The following is a 22,597-nucleotide window of genomic DNA, read 5'->3' on the forward strand; positions in this document are numbered from 1 at the left end:
TTGTTTTGATGGCATTTCTTCTGTAATCAGTTGGAAGCTATTGCAAATGGGCCCAAGTTTGGTTGGTTAGTTGGTTGTTTAACGTCCCGCTTCAAATTTTTTTTACTCATATGGAGACGTTGCCATTGCCGGTGAAGGACTGCAAAATTTAGGCATGTGCTCGGCGCTTACGGCTTTTGAGCAGCGAGGGATCTTTACCGTGCCACACCTGCTGTGACACGAGGCCTCGGTTTTTCTGGTCTCATCCGAAGGACCGCCCCATTTAGTCGCCTCTTACGACAACCAGGGGGTACTGAGGACCTATTCTAAATCAGATCCCCACGTCATTGTGCCACTTAATTTAATTGTTAAATAATTACTTAAATGGAACCTGATCTGTACAAGAATCTCCCCTCTTTGACGAGTACCTTGGCGGTAAAATGTGTAACATCTGGTGCCAGTCATTGCTCCTTCAGTCACGGGGTCCTCCCTCAGTCTGGGTCTTTGATACTGACCAGTGAGGAATCTGTAATATGCGGCAACGTTCGAGAAGAGTTCTTACTAGTACATCACCAAAATGTATCTCAAAATATTAACACCGTCAACTTTGACCTTTTTCTATTTCAACAGTATTATAAATAGGCATGCTACTGAAAAAGGTGCATGGATACGGATTTGTATGATACCTCTAAAGGTTATGAAATAATTCCACGGAGTTCACCAGTCGTTAAAGACATCTAAACACTGAAGGGTGTACAGCTGTATGCATTTTCGTTATTTCCTTTAAGCTGAAACTTATTCTTTACAGCGTGTTATTCCCTATAGAATTTCCTTAATTTTTTTTTTTTACTATGATTCTTTTTTAAGCGTAAAAGTATATATCATAAACGATATTACAGAATCACAAAGGACTCCCAAAGACAAAGAACGGCTCTACTTCTTTAGATAATGTAACAGATCGATATTATAAAATCGCCCGGTTAGAACTAGCAAACCGCGAGAAGCTGTTCTGATGAAATGTTCTTGTAACTTTCAATCAATCAAAGTGTAGCAACTTTCTCAGTATCGTCTGCTATCACCGCTATGTTTCCGGTTTTGTAAATTTCTGCCATTTTGTGATCTTTTCCTTTGGACGATATTGTTTTTCTTTGTCCTGTCTTCGGATTAGGATGGTGAATGTTTCTATTCATGCATTCTGTTAATATTCAGTGCGTTTTATGATGGGGTCTTAAATACATGGATGGAAAGGTAAGCTATATAGGGTATGTAAATCACAATGGCAAAAGAAAAACGTGTTCTTATACAAATATTTGTTGGTAACAATCAATTTTGAAGTAAAAGAGACTTTCAGCGTAACTTCACAGCATTTTTATGTATATATGTTGAAGTAGAAACTGACGAGTGTTGGAGCAAGCATGTAACATAACTTTCTCTGGGTTTTAAATTACTATACGTAAGTACGCATTCTTGTTTTCAACTAACAGTTATTTATTTATTTATTTTGTCGTATGGATTGCTGTGTTAAATCTTCACTGATCATACTGCGATTGTGTGTGGATGATATAACCATAGTTAGGCTAGTCCAGAGCAGTTGTTTTATATGCCGACATTACATGGCTAATGTTCGTCTTTGAAAGAAAGTTAACCACCCTTCATTCTAATTGATTAGATAACAAACTTGAGATTGTACGATATTTCACCTGCATGAAAACGGTCTACAGATGGCAGCTGATACAGGGGTGGGAAGGCGAGCATTTTCCTACATAATTAACGAGTGCTAAGACTTCTTTCTGTTTTGACTTGTGAATCTTTGCACGAAGGATTTCCCTAGTGTGTCCGTCTATCGATTTCTCTCAAATCTAGATACTTTTTGCCACAGAATGTGTAGCAGAATTAATTAAAACAGATGTTGCAAAGGTGTAGTATGTTAAGACGCCAGGTACAAATAGCGGTGTTCTAACCGTTGGGAAATGCACAAAGAAGATAGTCATGCGAATTAGAGGGATATGATTGTTTTCGGACAGAATTTGTACGAAATAATACCTGCACTACTCGTAAATAACTGATTAATCACTGTAAACATTGTGGATAATGACTTGTAACCTGAAGAATTGAATTGTCTACGTATACAATAAATAAACATTGGAGTGTGCTACTGCCTTGTAAATATTTTGGAATGCTTATATGAACTGGCTATGCGGACGATAGCTGCAGAACTGTAGCTCTCTAGGGAAGGGAGGATAGAACAGAGAGTTACCGATCCAACTACAATAAAAAACTTCTATTTACAGCACATTATTTGCATTTTACATCGCCGTATCAAAAGTTTGATGTCCAACAAACTCTAACGTATTTTACAATATGATAGGCTTTCTTAAAATGTTTCTTAAAACCACATTCGAACTTAAAAACTCACATCTTTAATAAAGTTCGCCAAATATATTTCAATTGATTAATTCTAGTTTGGTGCTATAAATTAATTAGATAGGATTCGATTTACGTCTCTCATAAGTTACCCAAATTGCTTACTTTACGTCTAGAAGAGCTACATATATATTTCTCATTTATATTTTAAAGCTTTTGTGTTTAGGCAACAAGAAAAGAACGCGAAATACGATTAAATACAATATCCAACATGGTAAATACGACAAAATATAATATCCAACAAAGTAAATACGGACTAAATACAATATCCAACATGGTAAATACGACAAAATACAATATCCAACATGGTAAATACGACTAAATACAATATCCAACATGGTAAATACGACTAAATACAATATCCAACATGGTAAATACGACAAAATACAATATCCAACAAAGTAAATACGACTAAATACAATATCCAACATGGTAAATACGACTAAATACTATATATCTAACATGGTAAATACGACTAAATACAATATCCAACATGTTAAATACGACTAAATACAATATCCAACATGTTAAATACGACTAAATACAACATCCAACATGGTAAATACGACTAAATACTATATATCTAACATGGTAAATACGACTAACTACAATATCCAACATGGTAAATACGACTAAATACAATATCCAACGTGGTAAATACGACAAAATACAATATCCAACAAAGTAAATACGACTAAATACAATATCCAACATGGTAAATACGACTAAATACTATATATCCAACATGGTAAATACGACTAAATACAATATCCAACATGGTAAATACGACTAAATACTATATATCTAACATGGTAAATACGACTAAATACAATATCCAACATGGTAAATACGACTAAATACAATATCCAACATGGTAAATACGACTAAATACAATATCCAACATGTTAAATACGACTAAATACAATATCCAACATGGTAAATACGACTAAATACTATATATCTAACATGGTAAATACGACTAAATACAATATCCAACATGGTAAATACGACTAAATACAATATCCAACATGGTAAATACGACTAAATACTATATATCTAACATGGTAAATACGACTAAATACAATATCTAACATGGTCCGAATGTACAAAGGGATTTGTAGTTCTCTGGTGGATTCAATTCCTTTTTTTTTTAACCACAATGCTACAGTTTTGCTACTACATGGGTGAGGGCGATAGCAAGCTCATAGTTCCCCGATATTCATCTACTTATACATTCATGTACTAGTAACACATTATCTTCTGAAGAAGGAATAAATATCTAATTAGATTCAATTTGATTCGCTGTAAATTGACGATTTTTTTAACGATTGGATCTGTAGCTGTTTGTATATAATACAGAGAGATATAGGTCTGAAGTACATATAGTTAATCATCCCTTGGCGGAATCCAAACCTCCAATCTAAGAAAAGTTTAGCATCGCATTGACCGTTTTACGTGTACGCTGCAAGTCAAGAACGATGCCATATATATGTACCTGCTCTCAAGGCTTCTGATTCAATATTAATAAATAATGATGACATGAACAGAAACCCTCATCAATTTATGTGCCAAGCATAGGTCAATGTCTGTGCATCTAACTTAATAAATCTTTGTCTTCAATAGGTCTTCATATCAGACAGGACTGTATAGTATTTGTATACTGCGCTTTACGACAACCGGAGTAAAACAAAATCGTGTAATAATCTCTTTAAGGGTTGATTTTTGAAAAAAGAAAAAAATTACGGCTGTTGCGACTACAATCACTGATTCAAATAAAAAGTCCTATTTGGTTTATTTATACCACCCCAACAAACTTAAAAGGACAATGACTCGCCCGAGCGTCCGTTCTCCCATGTGAGCGACTTTGAAACAATGTTTTGAACACAGTGTAAAAAGCCCTATGTCCCAGGCTTTGCAGTCATGGGTGGAAATTACAAGTAGACAAAAGAAAGCAGATTTTGATTTTTGGTTCGTAAAATGTCTCTCTCGAAAACATCGATATTTTTTCTTGTTGAAAAACTTCAACCCGAGACATGTGGATGTAGTATGACACAAATATTTACCTCGCTCTACCGTGATTTCTTTTCTTGTTTGTCTTTTTAAAATCTCAAATCATAAAGGAATGTTGCCATACGCAGATAGAAAACGTCCTTATCGACTTAAATTTTCAAAAGGAGGAAATCCACCAAATTTTTATGAAAAATATCGTTATAACCTTTATATTATTTCCTTTATTCGTCTTTTATCACTTTAATTTCAGCAATTTTTGTTTAAAATGTTGTTTATGTACATCACTATTTCTGATTTGGTAACCACCTACGCCATTTGCATTTGATACACAATTCTTATTTTTAATAATTCTCATCGGGTGGTACTTAGCAAATCTGATACACAATAAACGACTCGTAAAATTTCAATCAATACGATGAGCAACAGGACTAGGAATATAAATTATATCAGGTCGATATCGGTCTCCCGCCGCCGAACACGAGAACAGTCGAGATTCGATCTTTTCAAATGGTCCATTTAGAAGAACTATTAATAAACATTGAGTCAATGAATATTGATCACGTGATTTATTGAAGAGGTTTTTTTTTCTAGTCTCCGAAAATTGGGAAACAGATACAATTACGCACATTTTTGATGAAATCTTTGTGTTTTATATTGTTCTCTCATGGGTAATTCAAATCTGTAACAGTAACGTGGTTTTTAAGCTGAGTATTTTGCTTGAGGGGGACACCTTGTTCCAGACATAATGAAATCGATTGTTGCGATTCTGAGCTTAAAGGACACGAATGGTTAAATTTTGATGCTGTGAATATCCAAAAATAGCTCAGTGCATCAAGCAGGGTTTCCTGTTTACTTAACAATTAACGGTGATGTTGACAAACCTGGAAATCCGAGCACAAGTGATTTCTCTGTTCACGTGCCTGATACACGTACCGCGCTATTGGGGAGGGTATGTACATTTAAGTATTTTGAATTAGGTGACATTTTTTAATATTTAGTGAAATTGCAGAAAAAGTCCATAGTATAGGTAATACTTATAAGTAGAAAAAATATATCCAACGATGACTTAAAAACCACATGATCCACATTTGATTAATTGCACTCTATCAAATGTGATCACGTGGACTTCCTACTTAGTCATCATTGTATATATTAAAATAAATAAAATAAATAGTACACAAAGTTAAAATTTTAACGCAAGCGCTTTCATTTCATAATCCTTAATATCTTATACCGGACACTGTGATTAAAAAAAAGAACAAACCAAAATTTGGATATATATATATATATATATATATATATATATATATATATATATATATATATATATATATGAATAAGATAAGTCTTTTGTGTATGCAAAATATAGAAAAACTTCAGATGAAGATTTCACATTTATTACAAAGCGCTTTCGCTCTACATGTATCTGTAGGTTACAGGTTTTAGTTTTATTCTTCTGTTTCATGACTTTCAGCGTTTTCACTCTTGTCATTAAAAGTCCTCAGTTTTGTGCAATTTGTATGTTTGTTCATCCGTAATTCATCTTGTTTACTGTGTATATTTCATTATCTAATCTATTGAGTTACTTATTCATAAACAGTGTATAATTAAATTCGGGAATTAAATAATTCTTGAAATTTACAAACAGTCGGAATTTTTTTTTCATTCAACTAGCTAACAATGCTAATATTGAATTATATGTCAATTTATGTTACAACTGTTAGTCATAACATTTAATGTCATTATTGTTAGCTTGTGCCTAAATACGTTTTTTCCAAGAATTGGAGTAATTCATATATATATATATATATATATATATATATATATATATATATATATATATATATATATATATATAATCTTTATGACTATTGTTTACACATATTTGAACAATGAAACCATACACAGGCTTCGATTCGACACGAACTATTGGTATTGTGCCTATTTTTCAAACTAGGGGGATTTCCGTCTCCCAGAGTAATTATCGAAGTGTTCTATGTACTGTTTTACATCTGCATTCACTGTAAAATAGTAGAGAAGCCGTTCCTATAAAAAGGACCCTTCAGTAACCTAGTACTAAAGTATGAACTATATTCCAGGCTTTAGTCCTGGCCACACATGCGCAGTAGTGATACATGTGACTTCAATCACTGACGTTGAACAAATGATGCAAATTTTACTCTTCATTTAACATTTTATGAATTTTCGCCATAGCGTACGCCATATAAAATTTCTTTAGATTGACTTTTTTCTGATTCTATAACGGGCTTGTCATTTGACACTTTATAAATCTTCACCACGGTGTACGCCGTATAAAATTTCTTCTTGTCACTGTACTTTTTTCTGATTCTATAACGGGCTTGTCATTTAACACTTTATAAATCTTCACCACGGTGTACGCCATATAAAATTCCTTCTTTAGATTGTACTTTTTTCTGATTCTATTACAGGCTTGTTGCGTCACTATTTCCAATAACTGAGATCTTCTGAAACGTAGTAGTCTGATTTTACTGAGTAAAAAAGATTATGTAACGACTAATGAAAAATAATAGCAATCGAACAATTCTCTCGTCCGGGCGTAATTCTTGATTGCTAAAACAGTTTCTCTAAAGCAGGAAAACCTTTCAAAATTCGATTGAAAACTATTTTTATTTAAAAGTGAAGTACATGTACATGTATACCGTAGATACTTGGAGTATGCAGGGTCGAATTCAGAAATTGTCGGAGAGTGCGACCCGCAAAAAAAAGGAAGGTTCCAGACCATAAAATGACACAAATTCATGATTTTTGTTAAAGAAATATAACGGAAGGAGTGTTGCAATTTCCGAAATCTCATTTATTAGATCAGCCATTGGTATGATGTTCATTGGTATGATGTTCATTAAAATTACAAAATGTTGAGAATTACACTTTGAATTAAAAGAACAGAACAGCTTGTGATAGCAAAAAATGGTTACATCTTTTTGAGAGAAATTTTATCCGGCCTTCTATTTTTCTTTATATTATTATTTTTTTTGGGGGGGGAGGGGGTTGTGTTTTTATTTTGTTTTTTGCTTAGTTTGGCTAACTCAATAATCTGATGGTGTATACTTTATCCAGTGCGTCTATCAACAACAGACGAGTGCGTGTAAGCTTTTTAGAAACATGGCAATCCAAATTAATTGATTAATATATTTTTAAAGAGGTATATTGAAATGTTTATTGGGATGTAACTGCTAGATGTACAATTTCGTACAATTGTACATGTACTTTTATTGCATATTGGGCGTACTGTTGTTGTGTCTAAACAATATGTTTTGGTGGGGATTTTACTTGGGGGGGGGGGGGGTGTTAAAATGATACCACGTTATTTTGGGGGGAAAGTCGTCAATATTTACACGCGCAACCGGCAAACATTCCATGCTAGCAGCTACACGAACACGACAATATTTTGAATTTCGTGAACGTGTTTTTTACAATCCAATCAAAAACTGGATTGACGAGAAAAACATTGTATCATTAGTCATAGCCATTGAACTTTCAATCTGGAAAAAAGTGAAATGTACTGAATTAATATTTTATTCATCTACTTGTAATTTTTTATAGCAATGACTAAAGATAAAATTCGTTTCATGGCCTGGATCCTATCTGTCGTATATCTTATAATGGAACCCCCCCCCCCCTATTTCTGTAAAAAGGTCTCTGAAAGGAAAACTGGACAATATTGCCTATCATTTAAAACCCACACATTTAATAAGTATGGCACACGGCAGATACACGTACTATCACGGCAGAAATAGATGAACATGCATTTGATGACTGTTATAGATAGTAAAGATTAACTTTAGTTAACGCATATCTTATTGCATTGTAAATCTTATAACCATATACACAAGACAATCCTTATTATAGCAGCAAAGGAAATTATGCTAGTCCGACTCCCTATCGTACTGACGGCCTTGGTAGAAACATATCACACGTGATAAAAGAGACCAATATCATACAACATTCAGACAGTAATGAAATGGTTTTAAACAAGTACTGAGGACCTATTCTAACCCGGATCCCCACGGGACGTTTCTTCTCAGAAAACGGTTGCTTTTTGCTATGAAATATGAACAGTTTTCAATATTTCTTTATTTGTGTCTTGGTTTAGATCACAGAAGATTTACGTTTATGTATATTTCCCGAAGGTGTGTGTATTTTGGACATTCTAGAAGAAAATGTTCCATGTTTTCAATTTTGGCACACGAGCAGTATGGACTTTCGATTAAGTTTTTGGCAGAAAGGTGTTCCTTTTACTGCAGAGGTGAAATTTCACAGCCTGTAAACTTTTACATTTCAAACATTTCTTTACATGTCCACAAATATGGTCAAATTCAGTTACTGCGATTGATTGCGACATCTCATCTAGTATATGAAGACATTCTCTACCCAGAGTTCCGTGCGCTCCTAGCTTGTGTAACGCGCCCTCTGGTGAGAGAATGATATGAATAAAGTACATGTACATGCTAGGTGAAATTCAAATCAAACCACTTTAAATTGTTTGTATATATCTATTATCCGATCCGAGGTACATGCATGTATTCGGTCTCCATTTTATTGTAAACACAAATAATTGATATACAATAATTTCTCAAGATGTAAAAGAAGCTCTTGGGTATTAAAAAATAATCCTGGTTGGTATGAAAGCCTAGTCTAGTTCCCGCCCCCACGACTTAAAACAGAGTGACGGGGTTAGGGACCAGATAAACTAATTTAGTTCAAACCTATCTGAACAATTATTTTTAAAACGAACTGGGATGATTTAACTAAAAACATTTGTAGGAATATTTGTTCACATCGACATGAACCGGGTACGATTTATCTGGCTAAACTAAAATGGCTACGTCAATAAATCAAATCATTTGAAGACGTGAATTTTCAGGTCGAGGATAATTAACTCAGTTTGCCTGGTCAAGATATAGGGCTCACGGCGGGTGTGTGCTTGTTCCTCCTAGTTTGCCAATATTGCTATTTGTTTAAAAATTATCGTTACATTTTGACCAACTCTATCAAATTCTCCTCACTAACGATTACAACGTTCTCTCCTATTTCTATCTTTCTCCATTTGTTTACAAAATTATATCCTCTGTTTCCAAGCGGAAAAATTCCGAGTGAAAACTACAGAGGTGGTCCAGAAACGTACGACAAGGGGTGAAATAAATTGTTATTAAATAAAGGGTGCTGATACAGTGTGTGTGATAAAGGGCCCTTGTCTGTGTATATATCAGGGATGCAGAAACCCTGCATTATAAAACAAATATATAATAATTTAAATTCTATTCAGTTATTTGAGTTTATGTTAATTTGGCGCTCTGTAGAGTCGCAGGTTGATATGAGATTGGATACAGACTTTGTTGTGTATTATTCTAGGTACAGACTGTATGTTTGTAATATGTGAATGTGCCTCAACGTAATAGGTGTGCACAGGTAGCGAGTCTGCCCATCAATTTTAGCACTACATAACATGCATTTTCTCTTTTCATATACTAGAATGCAAGAAGACAGACCTAGTGTCTGATTTGAAAAGTTTCAAAGCTGGTGAGACGATTCAAACAATGACTCACTCTAAAAGCCGGAAGTTGGAGTGTGGGAATGACTTCCGAACGACAGCCTTTCGAACACTCTCGGTGTTGGCAGCGCCTGTGATGTATCTTTACTACAAACTTCATGAAGGCAGTAAGAAAGAAACCGATTCTTCGCGTAAACCAACCACAGAGAAGGAATTGGAACATTTAAACAAACGCATTGTAAGTACCCGACCTATTGTTCATTTTCTATATCAGGTATATACTAATTTTCACTATTTATGCACTGTTTCAACGCACTCGCACCCCCTTTTGCAAAGACATAAACTGCAATTACCAACACTATCACTCAAGCAAGGTTTGTGATAGTTGACATGTTTATGTATATAGATTGTACATTTTGTTTGGGTGCCTGAAAGTCATGTTAAAATAGAAATTAAAAACACTTGATTTAAATGAATTTTGAATGTTCTTTAATGCCAGTGGAAAAATATAATTAGATTTTTAAATTGTTAAAGCTAATATATGCAAGATCTATCCATGTTCATAAAAAATTGGAATGAAAAAAATGTATGTGTTTTAATCTTTACGTTTACAGGATCGCCTAATAAGTACAATATCTAAAACAAAATAAAAATATCTAGATTCTTCTAGAAATCTAATACATGTACATATAGAGTCGAAAGACTGATCAAATGAAAACATAATTAATCCGGATTTAGTCTGAACTCTAATATTCCCAGTAGATTGCTTCTCAGATAGAAGATATTCATTTTCTTTTCACATTACATCCATTAAATACAAGAGTTGATGGTACCTTGTACATGCGGCGTAAACAGCAGATATATCCTGATGCCTGGATATGTCCTCACCTGATGGTCAGGTGTAATTTGTTTATCATCACTATCATACATTGCATAGGAACATTGTTATATATAAAGGGCAATGACATTGGTAACCACGGCGTTGATCATCAAATTAAGTTCTAATGCAGGTCCAGTTGTTTAGAAATATTGTCATCTGCATGATAAAACAGTCTTCGTAAATTCCTCTTACATATCAAAATCATAGGCAAAGTTCACGCATCAAGTGATTTGTCCAAGACTTATTAGAATTTTGAGAGGAATTTACAACTTTATCCAAATATTTATTTTTAGTTTTTAAAATGTTTAATTGTTTTACGTCCTTTTGAGATTTTGTCATTCATATCGAGACGTCACCAAGCCGTAAGTGAAAAGCTATACTTAGCGCGCAGGTCTGTAACCGGGGGTTCTTCAGCGCTTGTCGGGACATGTAAGGCATCATTCAACCAACCCATAACTCGTGACTTCTAAATACCGAGCCTCTGACAAACGAGCAGTCAGTACCGGTACCGGTTTTTACACCTAACCAACCCACGACGCTCAAACCACTGAGGGAACAAATTAATGCACAAACCAATTACACATGATGATGACGTCTTTGTTCTCGAAGAGAATAAAGATATCAAAACTATAAAATTATTACCATGGTCTTTTTGAAGACTATAATCCTATTTTTATCTGGCGACATACAAGCTACCAGGAAGGGCAACGCGTAAGCAGTAGAGGATTATTAAAGTCATAATTCTATGTTTCCCGATTTGTAACGAAATGCGATTTTGAGATTATTATCTGCTTTGAGCAGCAAGGTGGGGTATTTTTGCCGACATATTACAGAGATGAAAATACATGCGGCATTAACTTGTCGTTATAGCGCCCAAAAGGACACTAATGAGTTCGTCAGCATTATCACTTATTATTAGTTACTAAATTTCAAATCTCTGTCGTAGAAGCAGAGATGAGACAGATGTGCGGGGATTTCTGAGATTTTACGCGTTCGTATTTTATTAGTACAACGTAGTCGTGGAAAACAAATGTCAAGTTAAACGTTATAAATAATTTTAAAAGCACACGCAAAAGAAAAAAAAAAAAATTATGTTCATAATTATCAGTCATATCAAATCGACCATATATTCGGTGCTTTTGTAAAACATATATGTTACAATTAACAACATGTTACAATTAACAACAACATGTTACAATTAACAACAACAACATGTTACAATTAACAACAACAACATGTTACAATTAACAACAACAACATGTTACAATTAACAACAACATGTTACAATTAACAATAGCAACATGTTACAATTAACAATAGCAACAATAAAATGTCACAAACAACTACATATCACAACAACAACATGTCACATTTACTAGTAAAAGCAAAAACATGTCATAATTAGCATAACACAATTTGCCAGCTATGAATTGAAATGTAGAATATATACTGTTAATATTTACTATGAATTGAAATCTTATATACTTATCAATTACATTATCACCTGTATATGGTGTTTATATCTCTCAACTGATTCGATACGCAAGAGCTTGTTCTGCGTATGATCAGTTTTTAAATCGAGGCTGGCAAGTTGATGTTACAGGGGTTTCAACAATCTCGTTCAAAGTCAACACTTTGCAAATTCTATGGTAGTTACTGTATAATGCTTTAGTTTGCCAATATCAGCTATCATTGAGTCAAATGCTGTTCGACTATTTCATACCGATTGTTACGCCGTTCTGGCACACTGATTTTCACTACGGATTACTCCGTTTATCTGATCAAGACATGGGGCTCACGGCGGGTGTGACTGGTCGACAGGGGATGCTTACTCCTCCTAGGCACCTGATCTCACCTCTGGTGTGTCCAGGGGTCCGCGTATCCTCAACTCTATATTTCGTATTCCTTATAGGAGTTATGAGATTGATCACTGTTCGTTATATTCACCTTCCATGTACATATGAATTGATATTATAGTTAATTCTTATCAATCAATTAACATGTTATGTCTTACCTCTAATTAGTAGGATTGATAATCGTTATTCATTTATTGATCCTTATCATAAGATTTAGACTGGTTAAAATTCTTACTTAGAATTCCTACCATGCACTAATCTGGTTAATCCTTATCTCAAATTGAGTTGATTATAACAATACCACGAACTGATTAAAATAATTCTCACTATGAATTCATGATTCATTCTTTATTGATGTGATTTATATATATATATATATATCAATTAACATAATTAACCTTTACCAAGGAATTGATTATCATGACATCACACGATACATTCCTTACCATCAATTGAGATGATTTAATCTTTGCCATAAAGATATCTGCTTATAGGCTAATACCGTGCTTTTAACTTTTGATATGGTTGGTACTTTTGGTAAAGTTGATATAGTTAATGCTTCTCATTATAGGGTTGATAAAGTTGATGCTTTCCATTATAAGGTTGGTAAAGTTAGTGCCGCCTATTATAGGGTTGATAAAGTTTGTTTCCCATCATAGGGTTGATAAAGTTAATGTTTCTCATCATAGGGTTGATAAAGTTAATGCTTCCCATCATAGGGTTGATAAAGTTTATGTTTCCCATCATAGGGTTGATAAAGTTTATGTTTCCCATCATAGGGTTCATAAAGTTAATGTTTCTCATTATAAGGTTGATAAAGTTTGTTTCTCATCATAGGGTTGATAAAGTTAATGCTTTCCATCATAGGGTTGATAAAGTTTATGTTCCCCATCATAGGGTTGATAAAGTTAATGCTTTCCATCATAGGGTTGATAAAGTTTATGTTTCCCATCATAGGGTTGATAAAATTAATGTCGCCTATTAGAGGGTTGATAAAGTTAATGCTTTCCATTATGGGGTTGATAAAGTTATTGCTTCTCATTATGGGGTTGATAAAGTTATTGCTTCTCATTATAGGGTTGATAAAGTTGATACTTCCTATTATAGGGTTGATAAAGTTAATGTTTCCCATTATAGGGCTTAAAAGTTAATGTTTCTCAATATAGGGTTGATAAAGTTATTGCCGCCTATCATAAAGTTAATGCTTCCCATTATAGGGCTGAAAAGTTATTGCTTTCCAATATAGGGTTGATAAAGTTAATGCTTCCAATTATAGGGCTGAAAAGTCAATGCTTCCCAATATAGGGTTAATAAAGGTATTGCTTTCCATTATAGGGTTGATAAAGTTAATGCTTCCTATTATATGGTTTATAAAGTTAATGCTTCGCATTATACGGTTGATGAGGTTAATACTTCCTATTATAGGGTTGATATAGTTAATGTTTGCCTTAAGAAGGTTGATGTGGTTAGTGTTTTAGTGTTTACCGTGATAAAGTTGATGTGGTTAATGATTGCCGTGATAAAGTTGATATGGTTAATGATTGCCGTGATAAAGTTTGATGTGGTTAATGCCTGCCGTGATAAAGTTGATGTGGTTAATGATTGCCGTGATAAAGTTGATGTGGTTAATGCCTGCCGTGATAAAGTTGATGTGGTTGATGATTGCCGTGATAAAGTTGATATGATTAATGATTGCCATGATAAAGATGATATGGTTAATGATTGCCGTGATAAAGTTGATATGGTTAATGATTGCCGTGATAAAGTTGATATGGTTAATGATTGCCGTGATAAAGTTTGATGTGGTTAATGCCTGCCGTAATAAAGTTGATGTGGTTAATGATTGCCGTGATAAAGTTGATGTGGTTAATGCCTGCCGTGATAAAGTTGATGTGGTTGATGATTGCCGTGATAAAGTTGATGTGATTAATGATTGCCGTGATAAAGTTGATCTGACCAATGATTGCTGTGATAAAGTTGATATGGTTAATGCCTGCCGTGATAAAGTCGATGTGGTTAATGATTGCCGTGATAAAGTTGATGTGATTAATGATTGCTGTGATAAAGTTGATGTGGTTAATGCCTGCCGTGATAAAGTTGATGTGGTTGATGATTGCCGTGATAAAGTTGATATGATTAATGATTGCCGTGATAAAGTTGATATGGTTAATGATTGCCGTGATAAAGTTGATATGGTTAATGATTGCCGTGATAAAGTTGATATGGTTAATGATTGCCGTGATAAAGTTTGATGTGGTTAATGCTTACCGTGATAAAGTTGATGTGGTTAATGATTGCCGTGATAAAGTTGATGTGGTTAATGCCTGCCGTGATAAAGTTGATGTGGTTGATGATTGCCGTGATAAAGTTGATATGATTAATGATTGCCATGATAAAGTTGATATGGTTAATGATTGCCGTGATAAAGTTGATATGGTTAATGATTGCCGTGATAAAGTTGATATGGTTAATGATTGCCGTGATAAAGTTTGATGTGGTTAATGCCTGCTGTGATAAAGTTGATGTGGTTAATGATTGCCGTGATAAAGTTGATGTGGTTAATGCCTGCCGTGATAAAGTTGATGTGGTTGATGATTGCCGTGATAAAGTTGATATGATTAATGATTGCCATGATAAAGTTGATATGGTTAATGATTGCCGTGATAAAGTTGATATGGTTAATGATTGCCGTGATAAAGTTGATATGGTTAATGATTGCCGTGATAAAGTTTGATGTGGTTAATGCCTGCCGTGATAAAGTTGATGTGGTTAATGATTGCCGTGATAAAGTTGATGTGGTTAATGCCTGCCGTGATAAAGTTGATGTGGTTGATGATTGCTGTGATAAAGTTGATGTGGTTAATGATTGCCGTGATAAAGTTGATATGGTTAATGACTGCAGTGATAAAGTTGGTATGGTTAACAATTGGCGAAATAAAGTTAAAATGGTATATTGTTTGTAGGGATAAAGTTGATATGGTTAATGCCTGGCGTGATAAAGTTGATATGGTTAATGCCTGCCGTGATAAAGTTGATATGGTTAATGTCTGGTTGGATGACATACCGAATGACACTGAATATGTCTTTGATTTGTTTCTATTATTCGAGCAGTAAAACCCAGACGATCGTCCTTTCTTTCATTTGTTTGTTGTTATACGTTCCATTCAAGGAATTTTCACCCACATAGAAATATCAGCTGCTGCAGTTGACATGCCACAAATTTAGACCTATACAAGACGTCCAATGCTGTAACCGTGAGGGTCGTTATCGGGCCAACCCCTATAGTGACAAGTACGCTTGATTTGTAAGGTTTCCTTCGCTGAAATACCTGCGACATTTACTTATAACGTCGGAGGGTCGATGACGCATTGAACGCATGATCTAATGGTTTCGAAGTCGGCACCCTAACCACAAAACTACCACGGCCCGGTGACTTCTGTGAAACAATGCAGTTGATTTTAAAGTACAAATGAAATATTAATGCTACACATGCACAGATTGCTGATAATCCGCCGACAAGCCATCTAAAGTCGATGACGCTGAATAATTTAAGCTCCCACTCTATTGTTGTCAGATATAACATCCCTAGTTTTCTCAGTGAACGATTATATACAGGTTGTGTGATAAACCTACTATATGACATTACAAACGGGAGATAAGACAGATATCGTAATGAACAGCAATGTAGTGGTCTGCAATGAGAACAGAGAGTGCCAAGACATTTACTGTACAGATGTATAAGACATTTACTGTACAGATGTATGTATAAGACATTTACTGTACAGATATATGTATAAGACATTTACTGCACAGATGTATGTATAAGACATTTACTGTACAGATGTATGTATAAGACATTTACTGCACAGATGTATGTATAAGACATTTACTGTACAGATGTATAAGACATTTACTGTACAGATGTATGTATAAGACATTTACTGTACAGATGTATGTATAAGACATTTACTGCACAGATGTATGTATAAGACATTTACTGTACAGATGTATGTACAAGACATTTACTGTACAGATGTATGTACAAGACATTTACTGTACAGATGTATGTATAAGACATTTACAGTACAGATGTATAAGACATTTACTGTACAGATGTATGTATAAGACATTTACTGTATAGATGTATGTATAAGACATTTACTGTACAGATGTATGTTTAAGACATTTACTGTACAGATGTATGTATAAGACATTTACTGTACAGATGTATGTATCATATACCGTATATTCTCGCCTATAAGCCGGTTCGCCTATAATTTGGTTGTATAGTTTATTTTGGAGGGAATTGCCAATGACCAATTTATAAGTCGGTCTAACTTTTTTCAAAAATCGGTTGATAATTTCAAATCAATGCTCTAATAATGTTTTCATTTGTGTTTCAAATAATATTTTGGGAAATGCGCCGATATTTGATATCTTTTTCTCGACAAATCAATTTCATATCAATGCTCTTATGTATTTATCCGCGTTAAAACTAATATTTTGGGATATGACGTCGATATTTCATTTTTTATTCTCACAATCGAAACAGTTACTATATTGTTTATTTCTTCCATGTTTTTGTTGTTTAAAAATACTAGGCGTCTAGAAAAATCTTCTTAGGACACTCCTATAAGTCGGACATAGAGTTTTGGACCAAAATTTAACTCCAAAAATTCCGACTTATAGATGAGTATATACGATACACATATAGCGGTTTTGATTTCTGATGTACGTGTTGTACGTAATAATAACCACATTTACAGACATAAATTCCAGCAATTAGAGACTGTTTAATCAATCTACCCTAATTTCATATCTGATACCAAACTAATTGAATCTGCATATGACAATGTTTGTTTAGAACAATGAATTCATTATCATTAAACATATTTGAAAAGAATAGATATTTTAAAACATTAGCATTTGAAAATATTTCCTTTATGTATAACATTACTTTAGAAACAACTCACCGTGTGACTCTATTTACTTGTGATGTCATAAAAAAGATTCAACGACATTTTCAGAGATCCAAATAATAGCGAGCACGGCGAACTTTGATGGTAGCGTGTGTATAAGAGAGAATTAGTTCAAAATTCAAAGTTGGGCTACATTACTTATCCTCATTTTCTACCGTTCGAGTCACGTGAATTATGCAAAAGTCGCCATCACACATCTGCACGACTAGTACCGAGATTTTTCCTTTGACTAACGTTCAAGAACGGGGCATTGGGCTTTTCCAACACGTAGATAACATTTCGGAATTACACACTGTTAAATAAATTTAAATATTCAGGCAACTTCAAGCTGCTACAGACTAAGCTGTTGAAACACAAAAATTCAATATCAGCTTAACTTTCTATTTCCAGAGTGAAAACATAAGCAGCATGAAAAACGATAGACCAGTTCTTTCATAATTCAATGATAAATGATTTTGACTAAATGTGTGAAAGCGATGCCAGTATACTTCTCTTTCAAGCATATGCATGATTAGGCCAAAAAAAATACACATCCATGAAGTCAATCTAAAAAGTTCCATTGAGATATATCAACCAAAACATCAGGGAAAACCCAAACTATTTAATTATTCGTGGTTAAAAACACAGCATAACCGAACAAATATATTCTTCAAGTTTATTCAGTTCACGATCAGTCAAATTGAACACACTTAATTTTGAGATGGATATTGTTTGGTGTAGGTTTTGTTGTTGAGAACAGTGAAACTAAATATGACGTTAAAATGCATTGTTTACATCAATTTTGCCATATTTTTCGCGTTAAATGAATAGGCGGATCAAATGTCTAAAGTCGTGTTGCAAGATGTTAAGATGTTTTGACAGCTGTCCCTACACGTTCGGATAATATGTTTACGATCTTACCGTTGGGGCGAGCGCTGTCAGTGTACATGTATGTATAGATTTGTGTATTATATATTTATGTCTTGTGTATAGATTTATCCATAAGAGACACGTAGAATCAGAAAATTCCAAACTTATCAGGAAGTGCACAGACATCTATAGATGAACTTCTATGTATATCAAAAAGTTGTCTAATGAATGGGTTCGATCTCAGGGAGTACCAAGTGTGACGTTGAGCATACAAAGTAACTCGTACGCTGTAGCATATAAGAATGCGCGTATAAATAGATAAATATAGTACGTCTATTTCAACAGCTAGGAATTCCGACAGAAATGAAATATGAATATAAGAAATAAACTTCATTTTTGAAATTACATATGTACATGAGGTATGAATTGTAACCTTCCCGCCGGTCGGCATACTTTATATGAAGCGCTTCATAATATACTGTGTGACACCAGTGTGAACCGTCGCGGTCATATCCTCATGTATTTTCAAATATGTTTATCTGTAGAAATTGATAAAGATATTTTTTTTTTTATTGGACAAAGTATTCTAATCTCTCAAGCCATTCTTCTTTAATAGAGCAGTTATCTGAAATAAGAGAAAATGAAACATGGTTTTTGTCGACTTGTCACCTCTGTCCGCCATATATCGTTAAAGAGTGTGTTAATATTCAATCCCACAGCATAATACTTCATGAACAACTAATGTAAGACATTGATCGATCGAGTGGATCCCTCCATCATGTAACAAGAGAGATAACTCGCGGAAAAGACTGTTGGTATGCATCATTTGAAAATGAAGTTGTAATATCAGGGGTGGATCCAGGACTTGCGGTTAGGGGGTGGGGGCGCAACTTTTTGAGACATGGGGTCTTGGGCGAAGCCCTGATGGAGGCCATGGGGCGAATTCCCCGGAAGCTCCGGAATTTTACAGATTTTATAAGGTTAGAAATATGTCTCCCGTGCAGTCATTTTTACTATTTTCTGTCATTTTTGGTAAGGTGAAATTAGTAAATTGACGTAAATTTTAAGGGGTTTTGGAAAAGATGTAAGTTCTCCCAATAAAAGTAATTCAATAAGTAAAAAAGATTTTGTCATTCATTTTTCTGAGAGTGGAAGAAATGATTGCTTCTTCTATCATTTACATTTTTCTAAACAAGAGACCACATTTACCTTAAATTTGAAAATCCGCCCCCCCCCTTAAATCCGCCATGTAATATATAATCTATACATGTATATGGTAACGGTAGCGCTTGATTGTGATTTATTTAACGTCCCTTTCGAGAATCTTTCACTCGTGTGAAGACGTCACCATTGTCATTGAAGGGCTGCAAAATTTAGGCCTATGTTCGGCGCTTAAACGGTCTTTGAGCAGATCTTTATTGTGCCACACCTGCTGTGACACGGGACCTCGGATTTTGCGATCTCATCCGAAAGACGTCCCATTTAGTCGCCTATTACGACAAGCAAGGGGTACTGAGGACCTATTCTAACCAGGATCTCCACGGGGCCGTATCATTTGAAAATGAAGATGTAATATACATGTATAATCTATATTTGGTAATGACAGCGCTCGATGATACAGTCTTATCATTAACACATGGAAGTCATTGGATGCTGAATTTTATATTACTAATTAAGCGGTGCAACCAAGCAGCACGAATACCGATGGTGTGTTATCACCAAGCCATGCTACAATGTAGTACACGAATTTATACAGAGATAGTTATCATGCAAATAGTACACAGCTACCGTAATACGTATCCATTGTATTTTAAGAAGGGGGATAGATGGTAAAGTAAATTTGGTTTCACGGAGGTTAGACTAAAAAGTATGTACCATATATACTGTGATTAGGTAGAAAACAATACAGTTGTTTTGATTTATATAAAAATGGACAGAAAACTGTAAGCCTATTAACGCCCTCTCCATATATAATTACAAAGTTATCATGTAGCAATCGTACACATGAAATTTGAAATGTCAATGGTGACAGGTATATATTTTGCACAAAACGCAAAAAAAAAACAAAAACACAAAACAATTCTAGAGGTAGGGTGTTCGCCCTGTATGCGGAAGGTCAGGGTTCAAATCCCGGCCGCGACAGACCAAAGTCGTTAAAACAGGTAGTGACAGTTCCATCGCCAAACACTCGTCATTAGGTGTGAATGTCACGGGTCCTCGGAGAGGATCTTAAAACGGGTATCACAGTATAGTGGCACGTTAAAGAACCCTCACTACTCAATGGACGTAAGCGCCGAGCATAGGCCTAAATTTGAAGTCCTTCACTGGTATTGGTGACGTCTCCATATGAGTGAAAAATTCCCGAGAGGAACGTTAAGCAAGATACAATCAATCAATCTTTTTCTTTCTTTGAAAGATGTATTATTTGTTTTGTGAACGCTCTAAATATAGCTAAATCATGCCTTTACGTGTATCAAAATATCCCTCAATAGTCAGCGCCCATTAGTTGCTTTGTGCTAGCACAATGAGTCACTCTGGGTTAGTATGATACGGATGCAGTCTGAGATGTGCACGATATAATTCCAGATTTAATTAATGAAAGAAATAGTCCATTATGTATCGTTATAAAATATCTTTTCTTCCTTGTGTGTGGGTTTTCTTTTAAATGTATACAATCTTGTTATTATATTCATTGTATTATAATCATGTTTTAGTAAGTAGACAAATGCATGTATATGCATGTGTCTTCATTATCGTAATTGAGGATGTTGAATACTTAGAATAATATCTGGTTTTAGGAAATCAATAAGCATTTATAAGATATCTGACTTCTACGTTGAGTAATGAAATTGAGTTCGTGATCCATGCACTTCCATAGACAAATACAATTTGCACTTCAAAGTTCTCAGTTGAACAATTCATCTAGATGAAATGACGCTGTAAACCTACTTAGCGGATCAGATCGAAAACCTGGAATTGAGGTAATGTATGAAAACAAAACCCTTCATCAGCCAGTGTTGCTTTCCTTACCATAACTATGCTTTGTTATGTCTGTACCTTATTCCGCGTATCAGCGAATGAAATGACCCATGTTTTGTGCTCGTGGTCTGAACTGATGACGAGGTTGAATTAAGGTATTCAATACATAACGACCATATTTCATATCTAATAAATGGATGGTGGGATTTTTGTAATCATGGTATCATTTTGAAGGGTTCATCAAATAAAAATAATCCACCATAGAAATTTTCGGAAATGTATTTACTGCTAGATTTATTTCACCTAGAATTAACATTTAAGTATATGGGAAGAACATGTTTTATAAAATATTTTAAATAGAAAGTATATTTTCATACAAATATCTTGTTAGATAGTTACATACACTTTCTTTATATGAAATAAGGTTAATCATTTACCTCACATATTTTTAGAAAAGTATCAAGTGCAGAAAGGTCAGTTTCTGATTATCTACAAGTCATATGAATTTCATCTACTCCACTTTCATCATTATTTGACAATAAACATTTATTTTGACTTAAATCCTTCAAAATTATTCACTATCCAATCGTTAAACATTGAATATACCTTAGTTCCGCAGAATTAACTTCTAAATAAACACATCTACAGTACTTAGTTTGTGACTTATTTCATTGACATTTTTGTTTTTGAGTCCCTTTAAAAATTTATAAAAGCTGTGCATTGCCCGCCCAAGAATATTTATGCTGGCAATCTGTTTATAGATTGTAAAGGGCATAAATCATTGCAATCGTCAAACGTATCGACAAGCCCCAAAACACGCCTCATTGATCCGCCAAAATATATGACCTCCTGTCTTCCCTGAATCAGCAGTAGATTTCGTGTAACTGACAATTACATGACAATCAGGGAGAAATCTGATTAAAACGGAAGGAAGGAATAATGAAATATTGTCGTCTGATAATTGAATCTCCGTCCGTTCACCGCTGCGTGGCGCTGTTTTATCGACTACGTTGAAATAACACCAGAGAGAATTTTCTAACCAATATTCTGTTGGAAGCAAATTTATTTCATTTGAAAAGAATCAGAAGGATACAGTCATAGCAAATGA

General features: G+C 34.4%; 1 protein-coding gene across 2 annotated transcripts in view; it reads left to right on the forward strand.

Annotated features, from left to right (window-relative positions):
• Positions 1-842: 842 nt before the first annotated feature.
• Positions 843-22,597, forward strand: part of LOC125665829 (uncharacterized) — a 68,339-nt gene continuing 46,584 nt past the window's right edge. The window contains exons 1-2 of one of the 2 annotated variants that reach the window (XM_048898728.2): positions 843-1,227; positions 9,928-10,184. In XM_048898728.2, the coding sequence (XP_048754685.1) occupies positions 9,993-10,184 (192 nt within the window). In that variant the 5' untranslated portion in view covers positions 843-1,227; positions 9,928-9,992. Of the gene's footprint in view, positions 1,228-5,077; positions 5,363-9,927; positions 10,185-22,597 lie in introns of those variants that run through there. The other variant, XM_048898729.2, reaches the window with a different exon arrangement.

Source organism: Ostrea edulis, chromosome 10, assembly GCF_947568905.1.
Source record: "Ostrea edulis chromosome 10, xbOstEdul1.1, whole genome shotgun sequence".
In the NCBI taxonomy this organism is placed as follows: domain Eukaryota; kingdom Metazoa; phylum Mollusca; class Bivalvia; order Ostreida; family Ostreidae; genus Ostrea; species Ostrea edulis.